Source organism: Urocitellus parryii, chromosome 3 (assembly GCF_045843805.1).
Source record: "Urocitellus parryii isolate mUroPar1 chromosome 3, mUroPar1.hap1, whole genome shotgun sequence".
Taxonomy (NCBI): domain Eukaryota; kingdom Metazoa; phylum Chordata; class Mammalia; order Rodentia; family Sciuridae; genus Urocitellus; species Urocitellus parryii.
In genome coordinates, this window is record NC_135533.1 from 6890769 (window position 1) to 6909680 (window position 18912).

At 41.2% G+C, this 18912-nt stretch overlaps 1 protein-coding gene across 1 annotated transcript in view; it reads right to left on the minus strand.

Annotated features, from left to right (window-relative positions):
* Nucleotides 1-3026: 3026 nt before the first annotated feature.
* The window catches only part of Znf398 (zinc finger protein 398), a 36218-nt gene continuing 20332 nt past the window's right edge, over nucleotides 3027-18912 (minus strand). Inside the window, exons 5-6 of the mRNA XM_026411170.2 lie at nucleotides 10377-10490; nucleotides 3027-9094 (exon numbers count right to left, since the gene is read on the minus strand). Of these exons, the coding sequence (XP_026266955.1) occupies nucleotides 7938-9094; nucleotides 10377-10490 (1271 nt within the window). The 3' untranslated portion in view covers nucleotides 3027-7937. The remainder of the gene's footprint in view (nucleotides 9095-10376; nucleotides 10491-18912) is intronic.

An 18912-nucleotide genomic window follows, 5' to 3' on the forward strand; every position in this document is an offset into this window, starting at 1 on the left:
GATGGTGCATTTATACACTTTCTCCTTTGCAGAGGTTGGATTTTCACCTGGCCATCCACATCTTCACCACTTGTGACCAGAGTGGCTGCTCAGAGCTAGAGATACAGTTCACTGTTGTATATGAACAAAGCTACACAACTTCAACAGAATTAAGTGCACAGGCTTCAGTTGGTGGCATTATTTTATAACCACTGAGCCTAGAAACAACAGACCATAAAAACCCATAATGGATACAAGCAGAAGGGTAGACATTTGGGGTGTTTAAGGAGTACTTCCCTAAAGGAAAAAACAAAGGTCACAAGGAGGGAGCTACTAAAGCTACACAGGTCATGGACCTACTATTGGTACTGCAGTGACAAAGGGCTAATGGGGCTGAGACATCTGATGGTGGAAACCCATCCTGCCCTTGGAGATGTCCTTGAGTTTTCCTTGAGGAAAATGTCAAGTATCATGGTTACAACAGATTTCTTGGAAGGCCCCAGGCCTGGCCCCTTGACCTGTCAGGTCGGCCTTGATGCCTTCCTTCTCTCCACCTGGAAATTCTATAGCTACTGCAATGGATAGGGCATTTGAAGTAGTAGATGCTCAACTAATGGATGCCAGAGAGGCCAAAAGAGAGGGGATTTGTAAAACTGGAACATTTATTTATCTACCATTTTCTAAAGATTTCTGGTGCTGTGTTCTTTCAACAACTCCCGAGATTTATTTGAGGGAAACTTCTGGACTCACTCTTGGCTAAGGGAAGAAGATAACCAGATCTGTGCTTTTGACTTAGTTTCACCCACCTCTCATTTAACAAGCAGGTCAAGAACTACCAAGGTGGCCCATGGGAAAGGAAGATGAGGACAGCCTCAGAGCCTCGGGCTCCCTTCCCACTGGCATGTCCCTGTTCACAGGTTCCCATCTTCACTTTCACTTCACACTGTGCCTATGGGCTTGAGTGTAGTTCAGTGGTAGAGCACTTGCCTGGACATGTAAGGCACCCTACGTAGTGCACAAAAATAAATATAATAAAGGTATGTGTCCAACTGCAACTAAAAAACAAGATCTAAAAAAATAAAAGACAGGGCTGGGGTTGTGGCTCAGAGGCAGGGCACTCACCTAGCATGCGTGAGGCACTGGGTTCCATCCTCAGCACCATATGAAAATAACAAAGATATTACGTTCACCTGTAACTAGAAAATAAATATTAAAAAATAAAAATGAATAAATAAAGACACTGTGCCTAGTTAGACCCACCTCCGTGGGAGGTCAATGCTTTAGGCTACAATGTCATTGACCTCCTCACCTCTAGAGGCAGAGCATTCTGAGGGGACGGGTGCTCAGAGTAAAGTGACAGAGCTCCAAGACCACTGTACTGAAAGGAGGGTTGATGTGGGGCCACAGCCAAATGTTTTGAGTAACTTTACAAAAGTTTTAAGGGCAATTTGCTCTTGCCAAAGCGTTTTCAGCATCCTTTTTACAGACCCACCTTTTGCCAACATTTTAACTCAAACACCCATCTCTCTTCCAAAAATGTTTGCTTTAAGCCTATGCAAAGTTTGGGGATATACTTTTTCCCTTCTTGAGTTTATTCTTAGGCTGCTTCACTTAAGCATTTCATCTCCTTTCCAAGTTTGACCCTATGGACAATTGACCTTCATTGGCTTCTCTTAGTTTTGTTTTGGTAGTGGGCACTGAACCGAGGGGCACCAGCTTATCACCAAGCTACATCTCCAGCCCTTTTAATTTTGAGACAAGTTCCCACTCAGTTGCTGAGGTGGGCCTTGAGTTTTTGATTGTCCTGGCCCAGCCTCCAGAGTCACTGGGATTACATGCTTCTCTTTGGTTCTTAATGACTTTGTGATACTACAGAAGTAATGTCCAATCATTGAAACTGTTCTATCTCAGTGAGCACCCAAGGCTTAGGAATCCTTTATGCAGAAGATATGCTATATGTAATCGCAGTGTGTCCTTTCAAAGGCAACCCTCCAACTTTTAAGTGCTTGTTTAATTACTAAAATGGTCAAGATTCATCCAAAATAGAGTCTAGTGCTCATGACAAAATGTACCAGTGTTTCCAAATGCAAAAGTAAGGTATGATTGTTAATTCAAGTTGGTAATAATGTCACCAAAGTCTCTTGTTTTTCTGCAAACTCCTCTTACAAGAAGGTGCAGGCCTCAGGAGGTTAGGAAAGTCTGCAGCACGGGTGCTGGCATCCCTCTCATCTGTGCACATCCTGCCCAGTCCTGCCAGCGTGTGGTCTTTGGACATGGCACACAGAAGGTGCACCAGAAATGAATACTGCTTTCCCCACTGCCTCTAGCTTGCCTAACTACGGAGAGAAGTCAGAACTTTTAAAAATACTATTTCCATAAGTCCTGCCCCCACTGTCGAGTTACAGCTTCCCACTGAGGATTCCAAGACCTTTATTCATCTCTGATCCATAGCTCACTGCTCTAGTAAGGCTCACTGACCAATGCCTGGCTTTCTCTTCCTAGGATCTTTTCCATCTCACAGGCACATTAGAATCACTTAGGGGAACTCAGAAACACACAGGCTCCATCACAGACAATGAAGCCATGCCAGGGTAGGCCCTGACACAAATGTCTTCTTTTGAACCCTGAGTCATTCTCAGGTGCAGTCAGGAACTAACTAGTGCAACAGCACTAGTCCTTGTCTTGGCCCAAAAGATCATCTGGGGAAATGAAAATCCCAAATTATTACTTAATATCTAATTACATAAATATGATTTGTTTAATTATTCTTATTCATAGTTTTTATCTTGTTGTTTACTCACTAAGGTTGGTTAGCAGTTATTGTCTTTATAACACTATTTTAAAAAATTATAAACTCAAGGCCAAGAACCGATTTACCTACGTAGTATCATTTGCATCCATAATTTCAAATTGTTTAACCCTTTTTTTATAATTAGGATTGTACTCTTTATTCTGTAATAAATGCAAGTGTTTATTCTGCTGTGTTAAAAACAATCACTAATAGAATCTGGAGTAAAAACAGAAAAGAGAACCCAGAAGTAAAAATCTTAAGTTATATTATTTTAGATTCAGAAGGGACCATATTTTACCATCTTCTTCAATCTTCACATTAGAACTGGGAAAACAAAGATCTTCATAAATTAGTTTGCCCCACATCAAGTACAGAATGTTATGCTGGGACAAAAATCCAGTTTTTAACCACTCTTGTGGTCTTCCCACAATAAAATTACTGAGTATCCTGATGCCCAACACCATGAGGGAAACAAAATGAGACATAGTCTGTGTTTGGGGTAGTTTTGTTTTGCTTTATAGTACTGGAGATGGCACCAGGCCTCACACATGCTAAGCAAGTGTTCTACCTTAGCCCTTGGGTAGCTTAATTTTTGGGCCAGTCTCAAGATTTTAAAGCAAATAATGGCTTTACTAATAAAGACAAAGCCACATAGTTCAGCAAGGTTTTATCGGACATTTTATTTGAAATGAAACCTGGCTATCTTGGGGAGATTTGCTGCACGATGCTTTTATGGCTTCTCTGGTTTGGCTGCATCATTTTGCTTTGACGGGTAGTTAGTCTTAGAGGTGATATTTTTGGAAGAGGTGATTTATTTGACCAAGCTGACTAGAGTCATTTGTGTGATTGTGGCCAGTTATTCATTTAAAAAGAAACTGGAGCAGGGCCAGAAAGGGATGAGTAACACCCTCCCTTGACTCCTAATGACATTTATTTTACAAGACAAGCAGCACCTTCCAGTTCCTTTATGCAAGTGACAATATGCTCTGGCCTAAGGATAGATTCTCTAGTACTAGAAATGCCATACAGTCACTGCCCATTCCCAAGTGAATCCACCAGCCCACAGGTCTTGGTGCAGGAGCTGTAGGATTTCCACTACTGACTCAGCCAACTGAACCAGGATAAGCTCGTAACCACAAGGGTTGGCTGGAAACTTCTGGGTCCTCACATAAGAGGAGGAGCTGGACAGACTCCTTATTAAAGAATCTAGGAAATATCAAAGAGAATCAGCCTCATGAGGTCATGGCACACAGAAACTTATTAGAGCTGGGAGATACAGGAAAAAATAGGCCAGCCTAAATAGAAGCAAAAGATGATCTTAGGCAAAAGGCTGAACTCCCAGCCACCCTGTGCCCTGCAGGGCAGCTCAGTTTTTGACACTTGCACCTCCAATTCAACCTGGCTCTGTGACCTCCTTGTGTCACAGGCTCTGTGCTAAATACTTCACATGGGTTTCCATGCATACCCTAACACCTCTGAGAATAGGTCTCAAATCCCTACTTTACTGATAGTGAAACTAAGGTTCAAGATGGTTAAATAACAGACCTATTACTTAGCAGGACCTGAATCTAGATCTGACCAGAGTTCTTGCCTTTGGCACTGCTCTAACCCACACTGTGCAACCTTACATCAAGGCCCTCTGCTCTCCTGGTCCCACCCCATCATCACACCAACCTGACGTAACTCAAGTATCTTTTGCCTGTAGGACCCTGAAACTTACCAAAACACACAACAGCCTCTCACAGACATGTGAGAAATTCTCCTTTGCTACAGATAGGGAACCAGAATTAATGCAACAGGGCCAGAAGTGTCCCTCAAAACCACAGGGAAAAAACCTATCTGCTAACATCAGAGGTCTTGTCTATAACAACCTTTTGAGAAGACTAGCTACTTACAACCCTCAGACAGCTGCTGAAGGGGCATTTTGATGTTGCAGAAGCCAAGACCTGGGGGGGGGGTCCTACCCTTGCCTCAGAGGAAATATGAGCAGAAATTTAGGACTTCCATCCTATTTGAAAGAAAAAAAGGGACTCAGACCCTTTATCAACAAGATTTTTTGGGGACTGTGCATGTTAATGCCTAGCAAGCCACAGGGTTTGGCTGAGAGAAGCTCAGCAGGGATCCCCACCAGTGGTGGAATTGTGGTGGGGGAATTGTGTAGAACATGCATCTAGCCAGAGTCCACCTAAGGTGTCTTCAGTACCAGGTGTCCAGCAGAAGAGGCTCAGAGTCACCTTTCACTTTCTAGACAATCAACCAACTTCCATTTATTCTCACATTTGAGGCTGCACTACGGGCACATCCAATGGTAACCATGGAAACGTAGTAAGCAGAGTGATTGGTTAGTCAACATCTGGATCCACTCCAGAGGAGAGGGTGCTTCTGTGCCAGTTAGAAGGACAGGCGAGGAGCACAGTTCTGGGGTTTCCTCTTCCCTATTGTGTCCCCAGGCCTCAGGTGCTTCTCTCAGCATGGTTTCTCTCAGGAACACTTGATGGAACATGAATTTCTCCTCCACATGCTGAAAACTTCATTGAACTCTATCTCATCTTTCCCACTGATCCATTTCTGAATCATTAGCAGAAAAACCCTTTAGAGGGGGCCTGGAGTTCTACCTGATGGGGCCTGATGAAGGGAACAGAACCGAACCCACAATAGTTGAACTCCCTGCCTTGTGTCAAGGCTGAGGATTAGGTTTCCACATGCTTGTCTTTCTGGGATGGCCTGCACATTCCCTTTCATAAAGCTTTATGACTCTTGCTCCAGTGGCATTTGGATTATGTTCACTTTTTGCCAAAATTAGGTCCCTGTTGGCTACAGTTCTTAGCAGAAAGGGCTGTGGTATCTATCTGCCGCATTTTAATGCACAGGTCTCTCTTGTTATTAGTTGTATTCTCAGTGAATCTTTTCAGTCAAATGAATTTTAGATGTTATCTGGTCCCACATCACATCTAATGTAGGAATCCCTCCTCCAGCATACTCTGGCAGATGCTTGAATCCATTCCAAAGAGAGCTCACCTCCTAAAGATGGTGCCTTGACTCTTTTCCCTTTTAACTGGGGGAATCAAGGTGCAAACCAGAACTGAATCTCACACTCAAGTTCTTAGTGCATCAACGAAGGTAGAACCCTGATTTGGGGATTCCCAGAACTCCTCCAAGTTTTCCTGGTGTGGGCCAGAGATTGTGGTTAGAAAGCTCTTGATCCCAACATACCAGGGTTCTGCCCATCATTCGTCTTGTTCTATTTCCTTGGATTTTTTTCATTGTCTATAGACTGAAAGACAAGACAGCAGCCCAGGTCTCACACACATTTCTTATGTCTCCCATAGTCCCTGGTATTGTGAATATCACAAAACAGTGTTTTATAAATGTGACTATCCTGAAGAGCAGCCTTTTCAGACAGAGACTTCCCAGGAGCACAGCCAGCTGGACTAACATCCTCTCCTAGCAGGGCTACACAGAACGAGGCAGAGTAAAAGTGGATTCAGTGATAAGGAGAAAACATGTCCCTTCCTTATCACTTATCAAGAAAGTGTCCTGTCAAAATATTCCCAGACCTTGTTCCAGGCATCAGAGAAGAATCAGAGGAAACAAGAGGGTATGGGAATAAACAACTTTTCTGCCCAAGACATAGGGCTTTTGCATTCTCTCTTCTACCTCAGGCTCTAAGCATGAGCAAAACAATAAATCAAATCAATTTCAGTCAAGTTTCTGCAAGAACCTTTGCTTTGATTTTGCTGTCATATTTAGCTTCATCTGGACAGAGGCCAAAGTCAGAAACAGGATTTGGGCAGGAGAAGGAATGTATCACAGTTTTTTTTTTTTTTTATTTCTAGAGGCTAACTTTCCCACTTTTACCAGTCTCAATTTGCAGTTGAAATTTGAGAGCTATAAAGAAAAAAGGGCTTTTAACTAGTTGCAAAGACACTGAGGAGCAGAACTAGGTTCAGATCTGCCCAGGTAACAGTGACCCCAAGGAAAAAATCATGGTAGCTGAGTTACCTAAAAGCGTAACAGGCAAGACAGGTCATCCTTGTCTGCATGTGGTGTTCAGCTCTAAGTGACCTAGGAGGTGCCAATGGAGTAGGGCAGGTGGGGGGGACCAGACAGCCTCCCTGCTGAATGGGAGAATGAGAATGCCACATAACAACACTGTGACTGGCTAGAGGAAACAAAAGCTCAGCAGCACTTTCTGAAACTCCTTAATGTTTCAGGAAAGTGCTGTGATCTTTGCTGCTGATCATCATCAAGACAAGCAGATACCAGAAATGAAAAGCCAGCTTACTGGCTTGGAAAAGATAAGGGAGAATGTGACATAAAACACTCTAAAATTGTGTTTCAGGCACAGGTTTTAAGCAGTTCAAGCAGTTCTATGATTGTTACACCAGCTACTTCTTGGGATCTCTAGCTTTTAAAGCTGGGCTGAGAACTCTGCTTCCAATTTTCTAACCAGGACCTTGGCAAAGATTTCTGACAGTTTAAATACCAATGCAACAGCTTGAATGCTTCCAACCAAGCCAGCAAAAGTTAAGAACTGTTCTCCTAAATAAGCTATTTAAGTCGGGTTTTTGTTCGCAGGTATTGACAGAATGTATTAAAAGACAAGGTGGGAAAGCTAGGGAGGCAGTCTCAGTCCTCCTGTTTCAGGGACAGGCGGCTGCGCAGCTGTGTGAACAGAGCCCGGCTGGTGTCCAGGAGGCAGCAATATAAACAGTGGCTAAAGCCCATTCTTCCAAAGTTACCTCACCTAGAGGAATTAATGAAAGGCCTGGCACATTCTCATGCCTGATGACCTGCTTCATGCTTGGGGGCTCTTTCCATGCACTTATCTCTACCTAGACGCAGTCCGTTCTCATTTTGCTTTCCTGGAACAGGATAACCTGAGGTTGACTCTTGCTTCCCATTCCCAACCTCTCTGTAATATTTTTTACTTCTGTTTTTGTGGTACCTTTGAAAAGAAGGGGCTGTGGGGCTCCTTTCCAGGTCTTTCTGTATTTTAAAATGTGGTATTGTACTTTTGTAAAGTTCCAAAACATAAGCATGTCTCCAGTGGAGTATAGAGGACACCAAATCTCTTATGCGTCAGATAGTAATTACTGCGAGTGGTGGAGGGCTTGGGAGCTTCACATAGACTTTCTGTCCTGTCGTGAGCGTAGCTAAACCAGATTTACAACCCACCCCCTCCACTCCCTTCCCCATACCACTGATTGGTCTCTAGACCTTCCGTGCTAACACCCAGGCCAGAGGTTTCCAGGCCAGCTAGGAGTGGACCCGGTGGGTCGGGGGGCCGTGTGGCAGGGTCGCTTTCGCCCACACAGCCTCCATTGTGGCCCGAACGCAGGTGGTCCTTGAGCGTCTGCTTGTAGCGGAAGCTCCTGCCACAGAGGGCACAGGGGTAGGGCCTCTCGCCGGTGTGGATGCGCTGGTGCTTCATGAGGTGATGCTTGCGGATGAAGCTCTTGCCGCAGTGCGCACACTGGAAGGGCCGCTCACCCGTGTGCAGCCGCCGGTGGTTGAGCAGATGCTCCTTGCGCATGAAGCTCTTGCTGCAGTCAGTGCAGGGGTATGGCCGCTCGCCCGTGTGGATCATCTGGTGGCGGATCAGGGCCGAGTGGCCATTGAAGTCGATGCCACACTGAGGGCAGGAGAATGGGCGCTCCTGTGCGTGCCCACGCTGATGCAGCAGGAGGCTGATCTTCAGGCTGAAGCTCCTGCCACACTGCGTGCAGCGGAAGGGCCTCTCACTGGCGTGAGCCCGCCTATGACTCGTGAGTCGCGCCTGGTCAGCAAAGCGCTTGGGGCAATCCGGACAGGGGAAAGGGCGCTCAGTGCTGTTATGGACCCGAAGGTGGTAGGTGAGTCTTGAGGGGTGAGTGAAAGTCCGGGCGCAATGTGGGCAGGTTGGGGGTGGCTCACTGGCATGGTCCTGGGAGGTGCTGCCAAGGTCAGTCTGCGGGGCAAAGTGCTTGGGGCACTGGGCACAGGGTAAGGGATGCTCGCTAGTGTGGCCACATTGGTGAGTCAGCAACATGTCCTGGTTTAGACTCTTGCCACAGTGATGGCACGAGAACAGCTGCTCCCCAACTGGAGGTGGGAGAGGGTAGGTACCCAATTGAGTAAAAGTCACTTGTCCCTCTGAGGCTTCAGGCAAGTCAGTGGCTGCACGTCCAAAAGGTGTCATGGGAGTGGACTGCTGGTGTTTGAAAGCCACATCTGAAAAAGCATCCTTTGCTGCTGGTGGTGCTGGAGCAGAGAACGCAACAGGAACTTCAGGGCACAAGGAGGCTCTAGCAAGGCCCTCAGCTTTGATGACGAGCTCTTCATCTGAAAGAAAGGACTCAAGAGTTACGCCCCTCTGGAGCTGTCTCACCCGCAACCCTCACAAGTTCCTACCCAGCTCCAACAGGTTTGCTCTCAGCTCTGAGCTGCTAAGATAAACAACACAGCAGAGGGCTGCTGTGATATTAATCAAGGTGTAGCAGTCCCTGTGGCAAATCAGAATTAAGGCTATACTCTTTGATGCTCCCTGTTGAAAAAGGAATACTCTTGGCATCAGTCTTCTCCACATTACTGTATGTTTCACCTCTGCTCAAGAACTTTATTGCCTGTTGGGACAAAACCTAAAATCACCTATTTATCTATTCTTATTCTTCTCTGTTCCACTTTCCTTGAAAATAGGGTAAGCATTTTACTTCTGCATCTGTTCTCCCTTCTGTAGAGTACCTCCCTCCTTTCCCCATCTTACCAAATTATATCCAGCCATCTCAAACCAATCACCCTTCTAGGCCCACTTCTGGCTTCATGTCCTTCTTTATACCTTATTTAAATATCAGAAATATTCTTATTTCTGTTATGCTTATATAGCCCTTGCCACATAACAACATATGTGTTCCCAGGGTCAGTTTCTTGAAGGACAGAAACTGTCTTATTTTTCATTTGTACTTTACTGAATCTAAAGGAATACAGGGCTTGGAAGATATTTTTAAAAGAGTGCATTTAGTTATATAAACAGTTGGATCACTTCTGACCTTGAGATTCTCTTTCATAATTCCACTGGCAAAATACAGATGGTGCTAAATATCTTAAAAGGAAGCCATTTCTATTTCTTCTCCCATCATCGCTTTTCCTTTCATTGAATGAGGTGATTAACATTCCCACTTGCATCTCAACAACATTTCTGTCTCTATCACCTGTCTCCCCACCCCACTCCCTATTTTTGTTTTATACTTTTTACATGATTTTCTTCAAATGTTTTTTGTCTTTTCCCATCTTCATGGTCCATCTGAATGCACTTGTTTTTCTTCCTTTGATAATTCCAATTTGTTTTTTATTGTAGTGTTTGGGATTAAGCCCAAGGACATGTGCATGCTAAGAACATATTTTACCACTGAGCTCCACCCCCAGCTCTAACCATTCCAATTTGTCTTTCACTTGAGTGTGTTTTCTCACTTGCAATTCATCGAAGTGCCTTTTATGGCTTAATTCGACCAGGTCTTTTTTTCTCCAACTACTTTGCCTTTAAAACCCCATTCCCGCTGCAACTTCTCTGGTCACTCCTAGCATAAACTGGATTTGGACAGGAGCATCTGTCTAGGCTGTTACTCACCTGCATGGGTGCCTTTGTAGATATCACTCTCCTTGGACTCCTGTGGGGCCCCAACCTGAGGCTCTTCCTCTTGTTTAATCCAAGACAGAATATCTGATGTTGAAAGACCAGGCTCTATTTGTGAGGGAAAAGAGAATGAACTTCAGGGACTTGAATCAGAAGACAAAATTAATCACATTGGTTTGTAGAACACTGCATTTTGCCTAAATTTTATTTCTAACTAACTGTAACAAGATAGGCAGCTTATAAGAAAATGCATAAAACTCTAGAGAATTATTTCAAAATGAATTCAAATTGATGTATTTTTATATAATATTCTCTGCTTGATTTTCTTGTTTTCAGTGAGCCTATTAAAAAACAAATTACAATCTTTATTTTGGAGACGATATTCTGAAATAATCTAGAAAAAACAGTACTTTTAATTTCAGTAGCATTCTTTAATATTTATTTTTAGTTTTAGTTGGATTCAATCTTTTTATTTATTTATTTTTATGTGGTGCTAAGGATTGAACCCAGGGCCTCACAAGTACTCTACCACTGAACCACAACCCTAGCCCAGTAGCATTCTTATTTATCTATCTATTTAGTTATTTATTTTACTTGTAGATGGACACAATACCTTTATTTTATTTATTTATTTTTATGTGATGCTGAGGATCAAACCTAGTACCTCACACACAGTAGGCAAGCACTCTACCACTGAATTGCAGCCCCAGCCCTGGTAACACTCTTTTTTTTTTTTTTTTTTTAAAGAGAGAGTGAGAGGATTTTTTAATATTTATTTTTTAGTTCTCGGCGGACACAACATCTTTGTCTGTATGTGGTGCTGAGGATCGAACCTGGGCCGCACGCATGCCAGGCGAGCGCGCTACCCCTTGAACCACATCCCCAGCCCCCTGGTAACACTCTTATACTCAACATATTTTCACTTTTCTCTCACAGTTTGTGAAACAGCAGAGCAGGCAATATTTTCTCCTTTTAAGTAGAAGGGCCTATAGATTAACTAAATTCCCAGTAAGGAAGTATTTATAGTGAGGTGCCATATTATCAAAGATTTGCACACAAAAAGAAAATAAGCAAAGAATGAGGCTGACCAAAATGGCTTTTTAAACGTTAATTAAAAGAGAAATATACTTCCAGAATTACAAAATCAAATTGGTTTAAACACAGAATTTGACTCCTCAAAAATATACTTTCAAAAAAAAATATATATATATATACTTTCAGATTTCCAATTCTGGACTTTTCCTCAGAGATCATATTATCTTTGCTTATTAAATGATACAGACCATTGGGTCCTGAGCCCTGGTCCTTCAGGTCTTGGGATTCTTTTAGAATGAAAACAGCATTGCCTCTGAAGTGCAGATGCTTGCTATTCCAACCTGGATCTGGGTGGCCTTTTTTGGCCTAAAAGGACAAGCTGGCAAGCTGGCAAGACCCAGAGAGTAAACTCAAGCTCTCTACAGTTATTTCTCAAAAAAGCCTTGTAGGCAGGGTATGGTTTTATTTCTAGCAAATGAACAGCACTCATTCTTTTGCCCAGGGCTTTTAAGTCAGCTGGAGATGGCTGGAATCTAATATGTGCCGAGATCAAAAAGAAGCAGTGGGTATAGCCAGGGCCAAACACTGTCCATTATGTGGAAAGCCGGGAGTGCAGGTTTGCACACAGGCGGCAGGCTGCCTTCCCACTTACTACGTGGGCTGCAGGCATGGCTGTATGTCTCACACAGTGCAGCTTTATCTTTGTTCCCACCCAGACCTTATACAAACACATAGACGTAAAGAAAAAGGGGCAGTGGGTGTGAGGAAGAGGAGCTCCTAAGAAACACTTCAGCCATCAAAAACATGGCTTCATTAAGGCTTACCTGTTTCTCTTTCACAATTTTCTCAAATAATGAGTTAGTGCTCTAGAAACCTCCAAATGCCATTCAAGCGGATTTGACTTTATATTATTGTTGATCATTACAAATTAATAGAATGTTATATATTTGATTAGCATCAATCTACTGTAGTCATTATTCTTTTTAAGACTTAAATTTTCTCTTCTTTGGCCAATGGAATAGGCCTGATGTGCTTCTCACATGACCGCAGATGCTTGATTTCCCTCATTTCTGGCATGACAAACTATAGCAGGCTCAGCTAGTAAGTACATTTCTTTTTCTTTTAAATATTTTTGTTCTTTTTTTAAAAAAATCTTTTATTTTTTAGTCATAGATGCACACAATATCTTTATTTTGTTTATTTTTATGTGGTGCTGAGAATAGAACCCAGTGCCTCACAAGCACTCTGCCACTGAGCCACAACCCCAGCCCTGGGGTTTTTGTTCTTTTTTACTTACATACAACAGTAGAATCTATTTTGACATATTGTACATTGAGTATAACTTCCCATTTTTGTGGTTGTACATGATGTGGTGTTACACTGGTCATGTATTCATATATGAACGTAGGAAAGTTATGTCTGATTCATTCTACTGTCTTTCCTATTCCCATCCTCCCTCCCTCCTTTCCCTTCATTCCCCTTTGTCTAATCTAATGAACTTCTACCCCGCTGCTCCCCACTGTGTATTAGCATCTGCACATCAGAGAGAACATTTGGCCTTTGATTTTGGGGATTGGCTTACTTAACTTAGCACAAGAACCTCCAGTTCCATCTATTTACCAGCAAATGCCACAATTTCATAGTTCTTTATGGCTAATAATATTCCATTGTGTATATATACCACATTTTCTTTATCCATTCATCTATTGATACCTAGCTTGGTTCCATTGTGAATTGAGCTGCTATAAACATTGATGTGTCTGTATCACTATAGTATGCCGATTTTAAGTCCTTTGGGTATAAGCCAAGGAGTGGAATAACTAGGTAAAATGGTGGTTCCATTCAGAGTTTTCTGAGAAATCTCCAGACTGCTTTCCAGAGTGGTTGCACCATTTTGCAGTTCCACCAGCAATTTATAAGTGTACCTTTTCCTCCATATCCTCACCAAGATTTATTGTTACTTATATTCTTGATAATTGCCATTCTGACTGGAGTGAGATGGAATCTCAGGGTATTAGAGAATTTGCATTCTCTAATTGCTAGTGATATTGAACATTTTTTCATATATTTTTTAACTATTCATATTTCTTCATCTGTGAAGTGCATGTTCAATTCCTTTGCTCATTTATTGATTGGGTTTTTGGGGTTGGTTTTTTTTGTGTGTGTGTGTGTGTGTATGTGTGTGTGTTGAGTTCTTTATATATCCTGGAGATTAATGCTCTGAGGTGCAGGTGGCAAAGATTTTCTCCTATTCTATAGGCATTCTCTTCACATTCTTGATTATTTCCTTTGCTGTGAAGAAACATTTTAGTTTGATACCATCCCATTTATTGATTCTTGATTTTACTTCTTGTGCTTTAGGACTCTTGTTAGAAGTCAGTTCTTAAGCTGACGTGATGAAGATTTAGGCCTATTTTTTTTTTTCTAGTGAGTTTTGTGCAGGGTGAAAGCAGGGGTCTAATTTCATTTTGTTACATACAGATTTATAGTTTCCCCAGCCTCATTTGTTGAAGAGGCTATCTTTTTTCCAACCTATGTTTATGGTACCTTTGTCTAGTATGAGATAACTATATTTATGTGGGTTTGTCTCTGTATCTTCTATTCTGTACCATTGGTTTTCATTTCTGTTTTGGTTCTAATACCATGCCATTTTTGTTACTATAGCTCCATAATATAATTTAAGATCTGGTATTGTGAAGCCTCCTGCTTCACTTTTCTTGCTGAGGACAGCTTTGACTATTCTGGGCCTCTTATTTCTCCACTTGAATTTCATGACTGTTTTTTATATTTCTATGAAGAATATTATCAGAATCTTAATAGGAGTTGCATCAAATCTATATAGCACTTTTGGTAGTGCTAAAATGGCCATTTTGACAATATTAATTCTGCCTATCTAAGAACATAGCAGATCTTACCACTTCTTCAATTTCTTTCGTTAGTGTGCTGTAGTTTTCATTGTAGAGGTCTTTCACCTCTTTTGTTAGATTTATTTCCAATTTTTTTGAGGCTGTTATGAATGGGATAATTTTCCTACTTTGTCTTTCAGCCAATTCATCACTGATGTATAGGAATGCAATTGATTTATGTGTATTGTTTGAGTTCTTTTCTTATTGTATCCCTTTAATTTCTTTCTTCTAATTTATGTGGGTTTCCGGGACTAGGTTGAATAGAAATAGTGAAAGAGGGCAGCCTGAGCTAGGGATATAGCTTAGTTGGTAGAGTACTTGCCTTGCATGCATAAGGCTCTGGGTTCAATCCCCAGCACCACCGAAAGAGTAAAAGAGTGCATTCTTGTTTTGTTCCAGTTTTTAGAGGGAATGCTTTCAAGTTTTCTCCATTTAAAATGATGTTGGCCTTGGGTTTAACATATATAGCTTATAAAATGTTGAGGTACATTTCGACTATCCCTAGTTTTCCTAGTATTTTGAACATGAATGGATGATGAATTTTGTCAAATGCTTTTTCTGTATCTATTGAGATAATCATATGATTCTTGTCTTTAAGTCTATTGACGTGATGAATTTTGTCTATTGATTTCCTTATGTTAAACCAACCTTGCATCCCTGTAGTAAATAAATACATTTCTTGTCCCAGGCTCAAAAATCAATGATCACTCTGAGAAATGGGACTTAAGATAAGGCTGCTAATTACAAATCAAGTGTTTTAGTCAGGTTTTTGATGCTATAATTAAAAGTTCTGACCAGAACAATTTTAGGGGAGGAAAAATTTATTTAGGGGCTCACAGTTTCAGAGATCTCAATCCATAGACAGCAGACTCCATTCCTCAGGGCTCACAGTGAGGCTGAACATCATGGTAGAAGAGTGTGGTAGAAGGAAACAGCTCACATGATTATTATGAAGCAGAGAGACCTCCACATGCCAAATACAAATATGTACCCCAAAGGTACACCCTACCCGCCTTCAGCCATCATACAATTAATCCCATCAGGTGATTGATTCACTAATTGGGTTAAGGCTTTCATAACCCATTCATTTCTTACCTGAACCTTCTTTTTTTTGGGGAGGTGGGGGGTTCCAGGGATTGAACTCAGGAACACTCAGCCATTGAGCCATATTCCAGCCCTATTTTGTATTTTATTTAGAGACAGGGTCTCACTGACTTGCTTAGTGCCTCGCTTTTTGCTGAGGCTGGTTTTGAACTCGTGATCTTCCTGCCTCAGTCTCCCAAGCTGCTGGGATTACACGTGTGCACCACCACACCTGGCTTCCCTGAACCTTCTTGAATTGTCTTACATGTGAGCTTTGGGGGATATCGTACATCCAAACCATAATATCAGGTATCATTGTTTCTAGATCTTTTCAATGGACAAAGTTATAAAAATATACTTCTTAGAGAAAGAAAAGTGTTATGAGTCCATATTAATATTTTTGATTCATATGTAAGATTACTGGGTTTAAATTAAATCCTTTTGTTTTATACTAGTATTTTTCCTCTCTTACCCTGAAAAAGCTTAATTTCTAATGACATTAACGTGGTCTTTGCTTCATCTAAATATATGCCAAAATGATACCAATATACTAATAAAATATGAATGCAAAGTTGTTGTTTTGTGGTTCTTTTAGTCTTTGGGATGTGTCTTTCTATGGACATACAGTTAAAACATTAAATTTTAAAGTCACTTGAAATAAATCTGTGTGTTCATGTCACCTAACATACCATTAGGTTTGGATATCTTATTATGTATTTGATTTTCAAAATTTTAAAAAATATTTACAGCACTCTAAAATCAAAGCTATAAAATAAGGTGTATTTAGAGAAGTCTAGGTTCTATCTCTATGGTTCCATCTCTATACAGAGAAAGTCATTCTGGTTTGTTTTTGTTTTAATGTTCCATCATTTCTTTGTGAATATATAAGCAAAAATGTATACATTCATACCTTCCCTCTCTGACCCAGTATGGCATGCCACATAAAATATATAAACTACACCTTGGATTTTTCACTTCATAATATATTTTGGAGATCTCTCTATAGTGGTAAGACCTTTCTCACTCCTTTTTATAGTCGTACTACGTAGCTGCACCATTGTTTATTCAAGAATCCCTGACCGATAAGCATTTGGATTCTTTCCAGTCTTTTCCCTACAATATTAGTTAGAAGCCAACCATAAAATCTATGAACAGCTAAACAACAAGCCCGTTCTCTAGAAATTTAAGTGGCTGGCACTGCTAGAATCTCCTTGCTAAATGTCTTCCCTGGACTTGGGACATACCAAGAAGCTAAATTTCTTTTCTTTCTTTTTAATATTTATTTTTTATTTTAAGGGAACACAATATCTTCATTTTATTCTTATGTGATGCTGAGGATTGAACCCACTGCCTCACATATGGTAGGCAAGCACTCTACCACTGAGCTATAACCCTAGCCCCTAAATTTCTTTTTCCCTTTTTTTTTTTCCCTCCCTTTTTTGAGATGGGGTCTATGTTGTCCAGGCTGGTCTCAAACTCCTGAGCTCAAGTGATCTTCCCACCTCAGCTTCCCAAGTAGCAGGGACTAGAGGCCCACATTACCACGTGCAGCTCCCTTCTTTCTGAATGACGCCAAATGTCTAAAAGTTCCTCTGGCCATTTAACTAGCTGGATCAAAACATGTATTTTATCAGATTACTGTTTCTCAGCACTCTTATCACAGAACACACAGAACACTGCAGTGTCAACCCCAATCTAGGAAGAGCAGTGCGAGTATATAAGGAGGGCCTTGAGAAAGTGAAAGAGAATTGGAGAGCCTGGAGCCAGGATGGCCTGGTGCAGACACCTGCTCTGAGACAGCATGACAGACACTGGTCAGGTCAGCACAGTGACACTACAAGCATATTCCTCACAGGCCCAATGCTGAATACACAAAAGGAAAGCCATGTCATTGGACCATGCAAGTAGCAGGCCACGGGGAAAGCAAGAGAATAGAGAAAAACTGGATACCAATCAAGTGAGAAAAACTAGATAAATGCTGAGATTTTATGTTTGAGAGTGGTTAAAAATAAAAAGGCTAATCACAGTAAATACAAATTTAATGTCTATATTGATTCAATGCTATTTTAAGTGTGAATCTGGTTGAGTTAATTTTTTTGTGTGTGTTTTAAACTTATATATACCATGCTTTCTGAAAGGGGGCTAGAAACTCGAGGTTCTGGGATTGTGCAAAGGTCTAGAAAAGTAGCTAAGATAAAACGTGTTGAGATCTGGCTTCTAAGAAAGTTATAAAAATACTTGAGATGGGTAACAACTATTGGTTAAAAGTACAGACACTTAAAAAAAAAAAAACCAGGGGCTGGGGATGTGGCTCAGCGGTAGCGCGCTCGCCTGGCATGCGTGCGGCCCGGGTTCGATCCTCAGCACCACATACCAACAAGGATGTTGTGTCCGCCGAGAACTAAAAAATAAATATTAAAAATTCTCTCTCTCTCTCCTCTCTCACTCTCTCTTTAAAAAAAAAAAACAACAAAAAAAAAACCAACTTCGTAAAACAGGTGTAGGTCTATAACCTAGCCAGGTGAATGTGCTAAATATTTGTGCAATAAGTTAAAATCTCTATATTTTGATGATTCTTATTCACAAATAAATTAAGCTAATGTAGTCTTGAAGCAAAAATACAGGATTATTATAAATTAGGATATGACTTAATCATTGATTTTCTTTAAGAAAAATGACTTTAGGGGCTGGGGTTGTGGATCAGTGGTAGAGTGCTTGCCTTGAATGTGTGAGGCACTGGGTTTGACTCTCAGCACCACATATAAATTAAAAATAAAGGTTCATCAACAACTAAAATGAATAAAATAAAAATTAAAAAATAAATTGATTTTACTGAATTGAAGTAACCAGAGATAAAGATAGGATAACAGCAATGAACTTTGATGGTCAAAAACATCTCCCTGGGACTGTAAGTTTTAGAATTGAGTTAATTTTGGGTCATTCTAGAATCTTGGCCTGAGTCCATGGCTTCTAATTTCTTTACCCCTTTTTGGTACTGGGGTTTGAACCCAGGGTACTTTACCACTGAGCCACATTCCCAGTCCTTTTTATTTTTTATATTGAGACAGGGTTTCACTAAGTTGCTTAAGGCCTCATAAGTTGCTGATGTTGGCTTTGAACTTGACATCCTCCTGCCTCCAAAAAGATATTTTTTAAATCCTGTCACAAAAGTAACCTAACGTTAGTACCCTCCACTTAATATTTGTGTGGAACAGTCTTTTAATGACTGTGACTAGACAGTGGTTAAATACTATTCTTCAGTGAAAGGAGAAGATTCAAAATAGGCCTCAGACTTAGAAGGGCCTGCTTGCAGGGCCCATCCCTGACTAGCAAACCATTCTCTACACTGATATAAAACTTTCCCTAAATGCTAAAAGTAACTCATTCTGCCTAAACTATTTGTCAAGCAGTGTGGCTTATACTGGCTGCCTACTTTTCTACTGGGAGTCTGGAATTTGGGTATGGGCAGAGGGTGTCTGTGTGACAGCCTCTAACTGAAGATCCTG